General features: G+C 42.5%; 1 protein-coding gene across 2 annotated transcripts in view; it reads right to left on the bottom strand.

Moving 5' to 3' along the window:
• The window catches only part of LOC143041741 (methylosome protein WDR77-like), a 105,346-nt gene extending 93,908 nt beyond the window's left edge, over positions 1 to 11,438 (bottom strand). The window contains exons 1-2 of one of the 2 annotated variants that reach the window (XM_076213754.1): positions 11,332 to 11,438; positions 11,060 to 11,210 (exon numbers count right to left, since the gene is read on the bottom strand). In XM_076213754.1, coding sequence (XP_076069869.1) covers positions 11,060 to 11,134 — 75 coding nt within the window. In that variant the 5' untranslated portion in view covers positions 11,135 to 11,210; positions 11,332 to 11,438. Of the gene's footprint in view, positions 1 to 11,026; positions 11,211 to 11,331 lie in introns of both variants that reach the window. The other variant, XM_076213753.1, reaches the window with a different exon arrangement.
• Between the last annotated feature and the right edge of the window lie 6,329 nt (positions 11,439 to 17,767).

Here is a 17,767-nt window from a genome sequence, read left to right as displayed (position 1 = left end):
ATAAAAACTATAATAATGTAAATAACAAATAAAATACATAAATAAATGCATAGGTATAGTTAAATGATAAACAAACAGGTAAATAGTAAATAATAATAAATTGACATATAACTAATAATAAATGAGAATCAGACAAATGATAACAAAACAAAAACAAAGTACAGTATATAAAATAAATGATAATCATTACAGCATCTTACTTAGGTGTTTATCTAAATGATTTTTAAAGCTTCGAACTGAACTACATTGCACTGCCTCTGCAGGAAGTTTATTCCATTCATTAACCACACAATTGGCGAAGTTATTTCTACCCACTTCCAAATTGAATCTATTTACGGACAGTTTGAGACCATTGTTTCTTGTCTGATTCTCATTCAGTGTAAAAAAAAATTTGTTACTTTTGATGTTGTCAATTCCCTTTAGAATATTAAAGACCTGTATCAAGTTACCTCTGAGTACGCTTTTTAAGGGAAAACAGATTCAGGTGTTTTAGTCAATTTTCATACAATTTATTTTTTATATTTGGATTCATTTTTGTGGCTCGCCGTTGTACTTTTCCCTGTTTGTCAATGTCTTTAATGAGATTCGGTGACCACACAGTAACAGCATATTCCAAATGTGGACGAACTAACAATTTATATACCTTGTTAATGAGTGATGGACTTTTGAAGTCAAAGGATCGCGCTATCATAGAATCGAGGATGAAACACTGGTCTGATGCAATGACATTACCTAGGTAGGTACTATTCCAAGTGCGGCACCACTATCACGGCTGTACTGTTTACATCACCATCTTTTGCAGCCCGTTGGAATTTGTTTGGCTTAGTTTGAATGCATGGAGCGCTCAGCGCATGCACATGATATTCAAATTGTATTGTTGTTCTGCAAGTGTGTGCCCAATTCTTCTAAAGCAAACAATTTTTCACCGATTTAAACCCAAATTTGGTTATTTGCCTTGGCAAATTAGTTTTCCGAGTAAAAATATATAGGTAAGGCATCTACGTAGAACTAGGTAAATGTTTTCATGTTTTTTAGCCTTTTTTCTCTTGAAAATGGGCAACTTAAGATCATAGGAAGTTTGCGCAGCTGAGCCTAAGCGTGCCACATGTAAGTAGGTATGCGAGAATGGTCTGCGCCATCATCGCAGATGTAATGTTTACACCATCATCTTTTTGTGACCCGTTCGAATGGATACGCATCAATTTGAATGCTTGTAGCATTCAGCGCATGCACAGAATTGTCAAATTGTCTTTCTGTTCTGCAATTGTACGCCTATTTCTAAAAAAAAAAAAAAAAAGATATATATATATATAAATAAATAAAAAATAATTAAATAAATTAGCTACTAGCCGTTGCAAATTAGTTTTTGAGTAAAAATTTAAAGATAAGACACCTATATATGAATATTTAAATGTAATATTTGTACTTTTTAGCCTATTTTCTCTTGGAAACGAAAAATTTTAAGATCATTGATAATGAAACTGATGTCCCTCAATCGTTAACATGTAGGCATGTTCTCCAATACTTAGTCGTGTTTGGTAACACATAACATGTCGGGAGATACTTCGCGTAGTAGTCGTAGAGGGTGTTGTTCACAAATAATACTTACATTGTTATGGTATGAATTTTAAGATGGACAGGCTATGCTATACCTATTACATAGCCGGCCATAGCTATAATAGCAAGTATATGAAATAACCATTAATAATATGGTAAGTACAGTATTCCATCTCATGGACCATGTCCATGACCATGGGAAGCCTCAAGACTAGTAGAGGTCTAGAGGCTAGACTTAAATTTTCCTCTTAGTTTCATGATGATAACACATATGAGCTGTTGAAATAAGGCTGTTTATTCAGATCATCATGATTATAGATAACATGATTAAACAAAATAATTCCTTGAAAGTAAAAAGATTTAATTCATTTTTTTATTTCAGTAAATTGGTGTAAAAAATAATTCTCCAATTTCAACATGAATTTAAGATAGGTATTAGGACAGTTGCAGTACTGACTGGTTAGTGTACTGAGAGGCAATCTAAGGGGAAGGGCTAAGGAACCTATATATGCACTTTTCAATGTGATGGTAGAGTTCTTTTGGCTGTGCATACATTACATAAACACATACATTACAATGATGGAACATGTTACATGGTAGGTGTTAGTAAGAATAGTATAAAAGGAAGGTCCTATATTGTTTTTGACATGCTCAGGTGATTTGTTGACTCATAAAACCTTCGCATGCCCAGTTGCATCTCAAATGGGCCAGGGGTTTGGATTTTATTGATGATTATCTCTAAACTGACAATATTTGCCATGGCAACATGATAGGCGTTAGTAAGAATAGTATAAAAGGAAGGTCCTACATTGTTTTTGACATGCTCAGGTGATTTGTTGGCCCATAAAACCTTCACATGCCAAGTTGCATGACAATTGGGGCAGGGGTTTGGATTTTATTGATGACTCTAAATTGACAATAGTTGCCATGGCAACATGAAATGTGTTAGTAAGAATAGTATAAAAGGAAAGTCCTACATTGTTTTTGACATGCTCAGTTGATTTGTTGACCCATAAAACCTTCACATGCCAAGTTGCATGTCAATTGGGCCAGGGGTTTGGATTTTATTGATGACTATCTCTAAATTGACAATAGTTGCTAAGGTAACATGATAGGTGTTAGTAAGAATAGTATATAAGGAAGGTTCTACATTGTTTTTGACATGCTCAGGTGATTCGTTGACCCATAAAACCTTCATATGCCAAGTTGTATGTCAATTGGGCCAGGCATTTGAAATTTATGGATGATTATCTCGAAATTGATAATAGTTGCCATGGCAACATGATAGATGTTAGTAAGAATAGTACAAAAGGAAGCTCCTGCATTGTTTTTGACATTCTCTGGTGATTTGTTAACCCAAAAAACTTTCCTATGCCAAGTTGCAGGTCAATTGGGCCAGGGGTTTAGATTTTATGGATGAATATCTCTAAACTGACAATAGTTGCCATGGCAACATGAAAGGTGTTAGTAAGAATAGTATAAAAGGAAGGTCCTGCATTGTTTTTCACATGCTCAGATGATTTGTTGACCCATAAAACCATCACATGCCAAGTTGCATGTCAATTGGGCCAGGGGTTTGGATTTTACTGATGATCATCTCTAAATTGACAACTTAATAGTTGCCATGAAAAGGCAAATTTGATATGATGTAGATACGCGTGAAAACAAGCGCAGCGCCACCATCGCGCTGGTACTGTTTACAATGCCATATTTTGCAACCCATTGGATTTCATTTGGCTTAGTTTGAATGCTTTGAGCGTTCAGTGCATGCGCAGGATATTCAAATTATCTGGTTGTTGTGCAAGTGTATGCCCAATTCTTCAAAAGCAAACAAATATTCACCGATTCAAAAGCAAATTTGGTTATCAACCTCGGCAAATTAGTTTTTCAAGTAAAAATATTAAGGTAAGGCAACAAGAAAACAATATATTAATGTAAGAAAACTGTTTTTCAACCTATTTTCTCCCGGATATGAGCAGCTTAAGATCGTTGGGTATTATGCACTTGGTAATTTGTTGACCCCAAAACCTTCACATGCCAAGTTGCATGTGCGCTGAATGGCCTACCAGCTCCGGCGCTTGGCCTTCAAGCCAAAAATTCCATAAATCAATCAATCAACCAAGTTGCATGTCAATTGGGCCAGTGGTTTGGGTTTTATTATTTCTAAATTGATAACAGTTGCCATGACAACATGATAGGTGTTAGTAAGAATGGTATAAGGAGGTCCTGCAAGGTTACTGACATGCTCAGGTGATTTACTGACCCATAAATTTTATGGGTCAATAAATCATCTGAACCTGAACATGTCATTAACATTGCAAGACCTTCTTCTTATACCATTCTTACTAACACCTATCATGTTGCCATGGCAACTGTTGTCAATTTAGAAATAATCAATAAAATCCAAACCACTGGCCCAATTGACATGCAACTTGGCATGTGAAGGTTTGGGGTCAACAAATCACCAAGTGTATAATACCCAACGATCTTGAGCTGCTCATATTCGGGAGAAAATAGGTTAAAAAATTGTTTTCTTACATTAAAATATTGGTTTCTTGGTGCCTTATCTTAATATTTTTACTCGGAAAACTAATTTGCTGAGGTTGATAACCAAATTTGCTTTTGAATCGGTGAATATTTGTTTGCTTTTGAAGAATTGGGCTTTATGATAAAACCTTCACATACCAAGTTGCATGTCAATTGGGCCAGCGGTTTGGATTTTATTAATTACTTCTAAATTGACAACAGTTGCCATGGCAACATGATAGGTGTTAGTAAGAATGGTATAAGAAGGTCCTGCAATGTTATTGACATACTCAGGTGATTTATTGACCCATAAAACCTTCACATGCCAACTTGCATGTCAATTGGGCCAGCGGTTTGGTGGGGGGAAAAGAATACTGCCACCAAGTATTTCCACTTGGATCGTAACAGGCGAGAAGAAAGGGACAGGGATTGGGACTAGGCATCCTTCTCCTTGTAGCCCCACAGGGGACATTCCTAAACGAAAAAGTAAAGGCATGTGAGGGTCTGGGAGTTTTCCGACCAGCACCCTAAGGTTTGGGTCTTTTAATGTGCATGGATGTGGTACAGATGAGAGTAAAAGGGAAGAGATAGGTAGTATGTTTGTGAGAAGAAAGATGGATGTGTTGGCTTTGAGTGAAACTAAGTTGAAAGGGAAGGGTGAGTGTAAGTTTGGGAGTGTAAGTGGAAGGTTATCAGGAGTGAAGAGAGGGCGAGGAAGGGAAGGGGTGGCTATTCTAGTAAGTGAAGAGATAGGTAAACGTGTAGTGGAGTGGAAGGAGGTTTCCTCAAGGATAATGTGGATGAAGGTGAAACTGAGAAAGGATATGTGGGTCTTTGTAAGTGCATATGGGCCTGGCAGTGAGAAGAGTGTAGAAGAAAGGGAGGCCTTTTGGATAGATTAAAATGAGTGCATAGAGGATTTAGGGAGAAATGTCAATGTAATAGTACTGGGAGACCTTAATGCTAGGGTAGGAAATGGTCCAATTGATGGAGTGGTTGGGAAATGTGGAGTTCCAGGAAAGAATCGTAGTGGAGAGTTGATGGTGGAAATGTGTCTAGAAAGAGAGTTGATGATAGCTAATACAGTGTTTCGGAAGAAAGTCAAGCATAAATACACATGGGAGAGGGTGGTGGATGGAAGGGTGGTAGATAGAGCATCGATGGATTATGTAGTGGTAAATAGGATTATGATAGGAAGAGTTAAGGATGTACATGTGCTAAGGGGAGAGGGTGGGGGAATATCAGATCATTTTTTTGGTGGAAGGTAAGTTGAGAGTGGAGGACAGATGGAGAAAGAGGAAAGGGACAAAAGGTCGGGAGGTGGCTTAGAGTGAACTCTTTAAATGAAAAGGAAAAGGAGAAGGAGTACAAGAAGAAGCTGAAGGAGGAGTGGGAGGGAGTGAAGGATAGAGTAGAGCTAGGTGTGGAGGAGGAATGGGGATGGTTCAAGGAGGGAGTCACAAAGTGTTCAAAGATGGTCTGTGGAACAAGAAGGACAGGAGGAAATAGAAGGAAGGGTAGTGAATGGTGGGATGAGGAAACAAAGAAGGTTGTAGAAGAGAAGAAGAGAGCTTTCACAGATTGGTTACAAAATAGGACGAGGGAGTCATATGAGAGGTACAAAGAAAAGAAAAGAGAAGTAAAGCAAAAGGTAAAGGAGGCAAAGAGGAGAGCAGATGTGAAGTGGGGTAAGAGTATGACAGAAAATTTTGAAAGTAATAAAAAGATGTTTTGGAAAGAAATTAAGAGAGGAAGAGGAGGCGAATTAAGTAGAGATTAAAAGGTAAAAGGTGCAGATGGAGAGATGATAATGGAAGAGAAGGCAATAAGGGGAAGATGGGCAGAATATTTTAGGAAGTTGCTAAATGTGAAGGAGGATAGGGAGGGAGAAGATAGTTGCAGTGGGAAATGCTAAGAAAATGACCGTGATGAGTGAGGAAAATGGAGGAGAATTAAGGAAGGATGAAGTGAAGGCAGTTGTTAAGAGAAAGCAGGTAAGGCACCTGGTCTGGATGGATGCCATGCAGCATGTCTAAGAAAAGGAGGTACAGTGATGGTGGACTGGTTGGTGAGGTTATTCAATGTTTGCTGGAGAGAGGGTAGAGTGCCGGAGGACTGGAGGAGTGCCTGTATAGTTGCACTTTACAAGAGAAAAGGGAACAAGTGTGAATGTAGTAGTTTCAGAGGGATTAGCTTGTTAAGTGTAGTTGGGAAGGCTTATGGGAGGATCTTGATTGAGAGGATTAGGAGAGGAACAGAGGGAGTAATTGGTGAGGAATAGTGTGGATTTAGGATGGGTAGAGTTTGTGTAGATCGGATCTTTGTGGTAAGACAGATATGTGAGAAAGCTATAGGAAAGGGGAAGGATGTTTTTTGGGCTTTTATGGATCTGGAAAAGGCTTACGATAGGGTAGACAGAAAGGCACTGTGGGAGGTTATGCAGATATATGGGATAGGAGGAAGGCTTCTAGGAGCTGTCAAGAGTTTTTATGAGTGTAGTAGAGCTTGTGTCAGGATTAGAAATGGAGAGAGTGAGGGGTTCGAGGTAAAGGTGGGACTTCATCAAGGATGTGTTATGTCGCCCTGGCTGTTCAACTTATATATGGATGGGGTAGTGCGAGAGGTAAATGCAAGGGTAGTGGGTCAGGGATTGGAGAAGGTTAAAGAAAATGGAGAAAAGTGGGAGGTGAGCCAGCTGTTGTTTGCGGACGACATTGCGCTTGTGGCAGGATCGGAGGAGGGATTGAGGAAGTTGGTGACAGAGTTTGGGAGAGTATGTGATAGAAAAAAGCTAAAGATAAATGTGGGTAAATGTAAGGTGATGAGATGTACAAGGGGTGAAAGTGGCAGTAGACTGGAAGTGAGCATTAAGGGAGAGCGACTGGAGGAAGTGGATAGTTTTAGATACTTGGGTGCAAATGTGGCAGGAAAAGGTGGAGTGAAGGTGGAGGTAGAATGTAGATTGAGAGAAGCGAGTAAATGCCTTGGTGGATTAAAGAGTGTAATGAGGAATAGACATTTGGGAATGGATGCTAAGAGGAGACTGTATGAAGGAGTGATTGTGCCAACAGCACTGTATGGGACAGAAACATGGAACATAAGAGAGGAGTTTGAATGTGTTTGAGATGAGGTGTCTGAGAAGTATGATGGGGGTTACTAGGCTAGATAGAGTGAGAAATGAGGAGGTGAGGAGGAGAATAGGGGTGGAAAGGGAGTTGGGAGATAGGGTTGATGAAAGAGTATTAGGATGGTTTTGGCACATGGAAAGAATGAGTGAAGAAAGACTAGTAAAAGAGGTATGGAAGGCAGATGTGGAGGGAGTGAACATGAAGGGACGTCCTAGGATGAGGTGGATGGATGGGGTGAAGGGGGCTTTGGGGAAGAGGGGAATGTCTGTTGAGGAAGGACGGGAGAGGATAGAAGACAGGGGTGAATGGAGAATGGTCGTATATGGATGATGTTGTGATGCATGAGGTGGAATGGGCGGGGGGATGGGGGGTGAGGTAGTATGTGTGAGCAAAATTTGACGTAGCCCAAAGGGATTTCTCCCCGTCTTCTCCTTTTATGCATGGGGGGATCAAGAGGGGGGGTCACTGATTTAATGAAGCGGCCATGCTGTGGATGTGCTGTGTCTTGTGACACTGCTTCTGACCCAGGGCAGTGGACAAGGTGCAGGGATGACCCGTCATCCAGGAGGTGCTAAGATAAGAGGGAGGGTGGAGGGGTGTGGAGTGTATTCAGGGATGGAATGGGTGGGAATGATTTTATGCCTCTTCCTTTTTGGCTACCTCCCTTGTAAGGGGGAAAAGCCTTGGTATATGTATGTAAATTGACAATAGTTGCCATGGCAACATGGTAGGTGTTAGTAAGAATGGTATAAGAGGAAGGTCCCGCAATGTTAATGACATGCTCAGGTGATTTGTTGACCCATAAAACCTTCACATGCCAAGTTGCATGTCAATTGGGCCAGCGGTTTGGATTTAATTGTTTCTAAATTGACAACAGTTGCCATGGCAACATGATAGGTGTTAGTAAGAATGGTATAAGAAGAAGGTCCTGCAATGTTAATGACATGCTCCAGTGATCTGTTGACCCATAGAACCTTCACATGCCAAGTTGCTTGTCAGTTGGGCCAGCAGTTTGGATTTTATTGATTATTTCTAAATTGACAACAGTTGCCATGGCAACATGAAAGGTGTTCGTAAGAATGGTATAAGAAGAAGGTCCTGCAATGTTAATAACATGCTCAGGTGATTTGTTGACCCATAAAACCTTCATATGCCAAGTTGCATGTCCATAGTGCCAACGGTTTGGATTTTATTATTTCTAAATTGACAACAGTTGCCATGGCAACATGATAGGTGTTAATAAGAATGGTTTAAGAAGGTCCTGCAATGTTATTGACATGCTCAGGTGATTTATTGACCCATAAAACCAGTGGTTTGGATTTTATTGATGATAATCTGAAAATTGACAACTTCATGGTTGCCATGAAAAGGCAAATATGGTATGATGTAGATGTCTAACATTGTTTTTTACATACTCATGTGATTTGTTGATCCATAAAAACTATGTATTCCGAATTTTAAGAAAATTGGACCTGTGGTTTAGAGTTAATGCGTATTTCTTTACCAAAATCTATACAAATTACCACACTTAATTCTAACATTTTGTTATGATAAAGTCAAGCCAAAAATGCGGGCTAAAAAACTTATTAAAAAAATTCTATCTCCCTTATTTTTCAAGCTATTTAATTTTTTTTTATTTTTTTAGTTTCGACCATGGGCGCAATATAGCAATAGAAAATTAATCATTAATTTTGTAAATTAAAATGTATCAATGTAATATGCAATTTTGTGGGCGGAAATGAAAATAAAAAATACCTTGCTACAAGCAAATATGCTAATGAACGAAGTCGGTAGCATAGGATCGGGACGCCATCTTGTCATCTGTCAATTGACGGCCTCGGTACTTCCGACAGTACCTCGCCAGGTACATTTTCTTGAAGGAATGTTATAGAGCGTAGATACATGCATTCCTTCAAGCTGCAAGAACTTTGTATACCCTGCAAGCTAAGAGAGTGGTTGAGAAGTCCGCCAACGTCTCTCACGACGACGACAACGAGGACGAGCCGGATGACATTTAATTTGCAGGTAATGATTTATTAAACACAGTTTAGGGTAAATCTTTAGTTTCGACCGTGGGAGGAATATAGCAATAGAAAATTAAATACTAATTTTGTAAATTAAAATGTATCAACGTAATATGCAATTTTATGTGTGGAAATGAAAAACAAAAAAGGTGCTAAAACAGATTTCTTAACCTCTTCACTCCGGGGCACATCGCACGTCTGGCAGCATTAGCTGCCCGACGTGCGATGTTGCATAATAATAATCGCATTATAAAAAATAAAGTAAGTGCTCAATCGTTCGTTTTTTCACCTGTGAATTTTGATAACCATAGAAAATATGATGAAGCCAGTTTAGAGAGAATGGAGGTTACATAGGTACGACTACAATGAATAAAATCAAGACGCCGACGTCGGCATCATCGCGTACCCACTTGCTCCTCATGACGCCTCCGTAGGCTTCACCGTATGGAAGTGGTTAAGTAACGAAGTTGTACAAATGGTACACCATGTTTGTTATGGTAGATGCCGACGTCGAAGAAATGAAAGGATGATAAATTCGTCTAAGGTAAACTAAACTAAACTAATCTAACCTATGTTTAAATCATTACCTGCAAATTAGATGTCATTCGGCTCGTCCTCGTTGTCGTCATCGTGAGAGATGTTGCCGGGCTTTTCAACCACTCTCTCAGCTTGCGGAGTATACAAATCAATATTTGATTTTCTATTGCTATATTCCTTCCATGGTCGAAACTAAAGATTTACCGGTTAGGTTAGGTTAGTTTAGTTTTGTTTACCTTAGACGAATCTATCATCCTTTCATTTCTTTGATGTCGGCATCTACCATAACAAACATGGCGTCCCAATCCTATGCTGCCGACTTCGTTCATTAGCATATTTAGCTTATAGCAAGGTATTTTTATTTTCATTTCCGCACACAAAATTGCATATTACGTTGATACATTTTAATCTACAAAATTAATACTTAATTTTCTATTGCTATATTCCTCCCATGGTCGAAACTAAAGATTTACCCAGTTTAGGTTAGTTTAGTTTAGGCTGGACAAATTCATCATCCTTTCATTTCTTCGACGTTGGCATCTATCATAACAAACATGGCGTACCATTCGTCTGACACAACTTCGTTATTTACGAAATCTATTTTAGTACCTTTTTGTTTTTTACTTCCACTCACAAAATTGCATATCACGTTGATACATTATAATTTATAAAATTAATAATTAATTTTCTATTGCTATGTAGCGCCCATGGTCAAAACTAAAAATTTACCAAAAATTTAAAAAGCATTTTGTTTCTAATAAAATTGCCTTTCATATGCAACAATAATTTAAGGGTTAAAAAAAAAAAATGAAAAATTTGTGCCTGTACCTATATGAAGGAGATGTTCCACATTGTTTTTGACATGCTCAGGTAATTTGTTGACCCATAAAATGATAAAGCCCAAGTATTCAAAATTTCAATAAAATTGGACCAGCGGTTTAGAGTTTTATGTGTATTTCTTTACCAAAATCTTTACAAATTACCACCCTTAATTCTAACCTTTTGTTACGGTAGTCTCGCAAAAAATTCGGGATAAAAAAGAATAAAAAAAATCGTATCTCCCTTATTTTACAAGCTATTTATAAAAAATTAAAAAGTATATTGTTCCTATTGAAATTATATTTCATAGGCAACAAGAATTTAAGAGATAATTTTTTTCTTTTTTAATTTTGTGCCCATGCCTACAATGTAGGCATGGGCACATTAACACCTCTAACATTAAACTCTAACAAAGCAAAACAAAAGCATACACACCACAGGAATCGAGGCATTTAAATGGGAACTTGCCATCTCAACTTCTGCAAGTTTTACTGCAGATTCATCCCCGTCATTGACATCATTACAAGAATCTAAATCCGACATCGTTGTGGAGATCCAATGTGGTTCCTTGGTCAATTTATACAAAGTTTCACACTATACGTTCTGGAGCTTCCACTTCCTATCATGAAATGAAGATAATTAAAAATTACTTCATAATCTACTTCCAATTCATCTAGTTTTTACATTAATGAAAAACAACAATTAAGTAAAAAATATCCATTTAATATAAGCCAGCTTACCTCTTGTTTGTATTTGTTGTGGTGTAGCGGCTCCTAACTAAGAGACACGGGCCTTACTTAAAACTAGTATAAGAACACACCGTTTTTACTGCGTTTTGATCGAAAACAGGTGTTTTATTCATATATTTATTTTTTCATGTTGTCACATACAAGAGGCTAAGTGATAAAAAAAATCAATGCATCTGGAAATTTTGTGAAACATAACTACTTATATATTACATGCAGTGAGAATGAAAGGAAGCTATATAATTACATTTTGTTTTTATGCCCTAGTAATCACACTGTCATACTTATAAACCACGTTAATCTTTATTAATGTTTCTTTTATGTTGATACTCAATAAATACATTTCCGCCATCCTTTAATAATCTAAGTATCTTAGAAAACATGTTTTGTATCTTATTTTCACTGTAATAATTTTACAATTTGTATATGTTATTTACAAATTACAAGTTCATTAACTGACTGTAATCAATATTACATTCATTAAAAGATTCTGGCCTTACAACTGAAACTATCTTAATTCTAGGATGTGATTTATTTCTAACTACCTAAATACTTACCGAACTACATTTTTTCTCTAGAATCTATAGATCATTTTACTCCTGTTTTTTATATTTTCTTCTATTATAGGCCTACTGGATACATTTTTCATGTGTTTGTTATCTGTTTACTTTGCTTTCAGAAAGCTTATAATTATGGATTCACTGCACTGTGGTAATTGTTGTTACGGGAATGGCATTGTTTACCTTGAGCTACGGCAATTTCCCGAAAGCTTGTTTAATTTTCGAATCTGGAATCTTTCCTGTGACTTCGTACCACACTATCGTAATTTTAATTTATATTATTAAACTCCCCTCCCTCTTTATTAATTATTTAAGCTTATGTTGTAATTAGATTAACAAATCGGGAACTTGAGAACTTACTTGAAGTATCAGTTGTCCCGTGGCTTCGAAACCGTTTTTTGAAGGCTTGTTAGAACTGCCGAACAGGACTAACTTTCAGTCCCGGTACGTCAGACTAGTTTCAACCCTGGTACCAGTGACAAGCTTTAACCCTGTCACCAGAAGGACAATAAAACCTCAGCAAGGATCTACAGCCATCGAAGCCTCAAGCTTATATTCAGTTCTAACGATTTGTTAGAGAACTGAAACAGGTAAGTTCTCTAACGTTCTGTTTTGTTCAATTAATTACGACAGCACAGTTCTTCTCATTAGTAGTTTTCGGCATTGTAGCAGGAATTCTGACACTTATTGCCTGTGTTGTGGTTAGGTTCGGCCGGACAAGCCAGGGAAATAAAACACAATAACACTAAGGCACACAAGATTTAATGAATTCTAGGTTCGGAGGTCACGGACGAGGGTCACGTAGAGGGAAGGTCCGGGCTTCTTCAAGTGTCGTGGGCTGAGAGCGAAGGTCCCAGGAGGGCTTTCCCGAGTTTCTGATTGGCTGCTGGCTGAAACTGGCCGAGACGTCTTGCTAACTACAGCGAGTATATAGACCTAGCTCGAGTTGTGTGACGGCCAGTCTGGGCGGACACTGACTCATGGACCTGCGTGTCTAAGAAGCGTCGCTGCGCTCCGAGTTCGCCGGCTCCACCGAGTAGCATGCCGTAGTGATGGTCCCAGCTAGCACTAAGGGTGGCAAGCTCCCCACCTTCAAGGTCGTACCCTCGGAGGGGTACGACACTGCCTTTGAAGTGGTGAGAGCACTGGAGAAGGGCCCTCTCCGCGGTCAGCTCTTGTCCCTTCGACCCCTCGGCGACGGTAACGTGCTTCTGTTACCGAGCAGTTATGACGTCGTCGAGGAGTTGGAGAGGACTAAGATGCTCGATGGTAAGCCGTTGAACTTGGAGCGGCTTAACCCGGAAGACCGAAAGCATCGTCTCGTGGTACACGATTACCACCCCTCTTTCTCGACCGAGGTTATTGAGGACCATCCTCAGGTAATCGCGGCCACGAGAATGCGTCGGTGGGACAAGCGTCCGACACGCCAGGTCCTCATTACCGTGAAAGGCGAACCTTTCAACACAATTGACCTGGGTTGGTATGGCAGGTATGATGTACGAACGTACATCCCTGATCCTCTCCGCTGTTTCAAGTGTCAGCGCTACGGTCATCACCAGGCGAGGTGCACAGCTAAACAGCACAAGTGCGGAATTTGTAGCATGCCTCATGCCACTGAGACTTGTCTCGACAAGTTCAAAGCTGGCACTGAGACTGTTGCAAAGTGTCCGAAAAGCGGGAAGAAGCACCACGCCTGGAATACCGGGTGCGCAGTGCGTCAAGTGCAGGCCATTGCCTCAAAGGAGAGGACTGAGAAGCGGCAGGACTTCATACCTGTCCCCCCAGGAACATTTGTATGGGGCAGCGGGAAACACTCTCCTGCCACTGCACCACCACCACCTACACACAGTGTTCCTGATTTGAACAATCAGGCGCACTTCCCAACACTGAAGACAGCTCCCATACAGACACAACCAGCTCCCAAAAAGGCCGCTCCCACCTCCAAACCTGTGCCCGCCTCTAAACCTGCACCCATCTCCAAATCCACACCTGCCTCTAATCCCACCCCTAAATCTAAAGCCAAACCCACGCCCCCCGTACCAACCCCACGAGCACAGGACCGACGGTCCTCTCCACCTGAATATCCGTCCGATGTCATCCCCCTCAGGGAGGATGACATCGAGCTGATTGTGACTGGCGTCGTGTCTGCTGTCGCCACGACTTTTGGCGAGGATGACACAGGCAAGAAGCTGGAGTTGGTAAACAGGTCTGTTAAGAATGTGCTCAAGCTCCTAAAAGAGAAGAGGATCCTTAGGCGAAAGGAGAGGACTCCCTCCCCCTCTACCTCCTCCTCCTCTCCTGCCTCCTCCCCCGCCTCTTCCACCACCTCTTCCTCAATCTCAACCTCCTCCTCCTCCCCTTCCACTTCCCCCAAGCCTGCCACACCCGCCTTCACCATTGGGTAAGACACACCCACTTCTTCCAAGCACAGGAGAGTGTCCTCTGCCAGGCCCCAACGCCAACTTGCATTGAGGCTTGAAGACTCCTCTTCTGATGAGGAGGAAAAGGCGTCCACTGTTCTAAAGTCGCAACCCATCTCGTCGTCTGACCGGGGACAACAAGATGAGACCATCATGGAAAGTGACAGGGAAGACGATCGCCCTGTTCAATAATCACTTAAGGTTGCTACAGTGGAACGTAAACAGGTTGCGCAGTAAAAGCTCGTATCTCCTTGCGCTTGCGCAAGAGCATGAATACGATATCATGCTTCTCCAGGAGGCATTGGTGAGCGACGAGGTGCGATTTCCGGGATATTGCATCTTCTCTCTCCCTCGCTCACTCACTGCTAGGGGGTGCATGATCTTAGTCAAATCATCCATCCCCTGCAGTGAAATCACGGACCCTGTATCATGTGGGGATGGTGTAGAAGTTCTTGCGGTTCGACTCCATCGGGCCCACGAAACGTACACCACCTACAACATATACAGGGGCCTGAGAGCGGAACTGGACCTTGGAGAAGTGTGTACTCTTGCTGCGGACAGGCTCCTCATCACAGGAGGGGACTTCAACGCCCACCATGAAATTTTGATGTCGTCCCAAGGGCCCAATGTCGCTAGGCGCCACTTAAGTTTAGTATTAGATGAATGCCCTGACATTGCGTTGTTGAATGATGGAAATCCGACGCACGTGGACGACTTGATCTGACCTTGGCGACGGCCACTCTCCTCCCTAGGGTAACCTGGGAGGTGCATCCTATTGTCATTAGCGATCACTTCGGTGTCTCTGTGCACATACGGGATTCACCACCCATACCGGCTGTATTACCTGTTCCCAGGTGGAAGACCGCTTTGGCAAACTGGCCAGTGTTTGAGAAGTCTGTTGAAGAATGGGCAGCATCCTACGTCCCACCACAGGACGTGGAAACGTTGGAAGCTGACTTTTCTGCAGACATTCAGGTGGCTGCCAACAGAGCCATCTCAAAGACTCGCCAGTCCCCCAGAGAACATAAGAACAGCTGGTATTATACCCCCCGAGGTGAGAGAGGCCAACCATCGGGTGAACATGCTTAGGCGTGTTTTCCGACGGCGCCGAACTCAGACCAATTTAGCCAACTTGCGCGCTGCAGTTCATGACGCTCACGTCATAGCTGCAGATGCCAGAAGAGCCAAATTTCTTGAATGGTGTGAGGGCTTTACTGCTCACACCTCCCTAGCAGAGCTGTGGTCTAAGCTCCGTAAGGCTACTGGCAGGACTCAACCACGACGCACTCATCATGCCCCTGATGCTGAGGCGAAGCGTTTGGTGCAGGAGTTTGTCTCTCGCTCCAGCAGCACCTCACTCCCGCAGTGTGTTCAAGACACACTGCAGGACCTCCAAGGAGTGAGGCGCCACGGTGTTGAGGACATGATGAGTCGGACGGATGATAGTGACGCTAGCTTTGCGCTTCAGGAGCTACGGGTCACGCACAAGACCAGCTCAGACACGGCACCTGGAGAGGACCTCGTCACCTATTCCATGCTGGCTCACCTTGGGCCAGCGGGTGACGAGGCACTTCTAAGGGTGATAAACGCGTCTTGGAGGACTGGCAAGCTACCGACAGCCTGGAAGACGGCAATCATAACGCCAATTCTAAAGCCAAAGGAACCTAGTGCTTACCGCCCCATCAGCCTGACAAGCTGGATGGGAAAGACAGCGGAGAGGATGGTGCTAAACAGGCTGCTGTGGAAACTGGGCCCATTGCATGAGCATATCCATGCTTATTGCAAGGGCACTGGCACAGCAAACAGTATAGCAACACTCCTAAATGCTGTCAGTGGCACACCGTCCATCGTGGTCTTTTTGGATTTGGAAAAGGCGTTTGAGCTGGCCAGTCCACTTGTGATATTGGACACCCTTGCTCGCAAGGGCGTAAAAGGCAAGCTGCTTTCTTGGATTGCTGACTATCTCAGTCACCGGTCTGCGAAAGTGCGATTTCAAGGTCATATATCAGAGGCCAGAATGCTGGAGAATGGCACTCCACAAGGAGGGGTCCTCAGCCCCACTTTGTTCAATGTGCTCGTCTCCAACATTCTGGAACTACCTCTACCACGTGGGTGCAAGGTCATCTGCTATGCAGATGACATTGCGCTCATAATTACTGGAAAGCGGCAGTGCTTCAACAGGGCTCAGCGCTGTTTAAGCACGGTGGCGACGGAATGTAGCAGGTTAGGGTTAAAGATCTCCCCTACAAAATCGAAGGCCATGGCATTGAGACTCTGGAAAGAAGGGAAGCACCTCACCATCCAGGACCTTAGGCTGGACTGGGTTTCCCAGTATCAGTACCTGGGGGTCTGGATTGATGAGAGGCTTACCTTTCAGAAGGAACTTACCTATCTCAAGGAGAGACTGAAGGCAAGAACCACAGTTATGAGAGCAATGACGGGGAAGGCACTCGGTGCCACGCATCGGGTCCTTCGCACATTCTACGTGCACGCAGTCCGCAGTCTGGTGGACTACGCTGCCCCAGCTCTCATAAATGTGGCGACTGCCAAGCTTGAAGACCTGGAGCCTTGCCAAAATGCCGCAGCAAGGATTATCCTGGGAGCTCAACCTTGGACTAAGATCGTTAACCTCCAAATGGAGGCTTCACTGCCTTCATTAACATCACGGGTCAGAAGGCTGGAGGTCGACTTTCTTGCCAAGTTGGTCCAGAGCCCCAGGATAACTGAGCTGAGTCAGAACCTTGTGACAGCTCTGGGACGGGTGGGTACTTTTATCCACTCTGATACCTGGCTGTCACAAGCGGCTGGGATCCTGGACTCCTTCAAGCTCACCAGCACTCTCCTGGAGAAGGGTAGGGACTCTCCACACCCAGAGTTCAAGCCCCCACCACCATGGCTGTCGATACCTGCTACCTTCGTTGTCACAAAGCTTCCCAGTAAGAAGAAGTTATGTGACCAGGAAAGAGTACGAGCGCAGGCCCTACAAGGTGTCCGCGCACTGTCGAGACCTGGAACGGCGGTCTATTACACGGATGGCTCCGTAGACCCCAACAGGCCTCGCAGTGCGGGGGCTGCTTTCGTGACGGATGGTTTGACCTACGGCAGGAGAGTATCCGATCATGCGTCCACTCTCCAAGCTGAGGCCATAGCGGTACAAGGAGCGTTAGAGCATGCTCTAATATCTCGAGCTGGTCCTGTGGTGATCCACACGGATTCACAGTCTCTGCTAGGCAGCTTAGAATCGACACAGCCCAGTGACAATGTACGCCTACTGACCTCCATCCTAGCACTCCTGCTGAAGCTGCATCAACAAGGCAGAAGTGTTACGCTCAACTGGGTGCCAAGCCACGTAGGTGTCCAAGGTAACGAGCTAGCCGACGCCGCAGCACAAGCGGCGCGCCAAAGACCCGAAGTCGATGTTGTCGTCCCTCTTAACAGAAATCAGTTGCG

Source organism: Oratosquilla oratoria, chromosome 32 (assembly GCF_046742065.1).
Source record: "Oratosquilla oratoria isolate Oo_2021 chromosome 32, ASM4674206v1, whole genome shotgun sequence".
NCBI classification, from domain to species: domain Eukaryota; kingdom Metazoa; phylum Arthropoda; class Malacostraca; order Stomatopoda; family Squillidae; genus Oratosquilla; species Oratosquilla oratoria.
The sequence above is the reverse complement of the archived record's forward strand: the minus strand, read 5'-3'. Positions and strand labels throughout refer to the sequence as shown.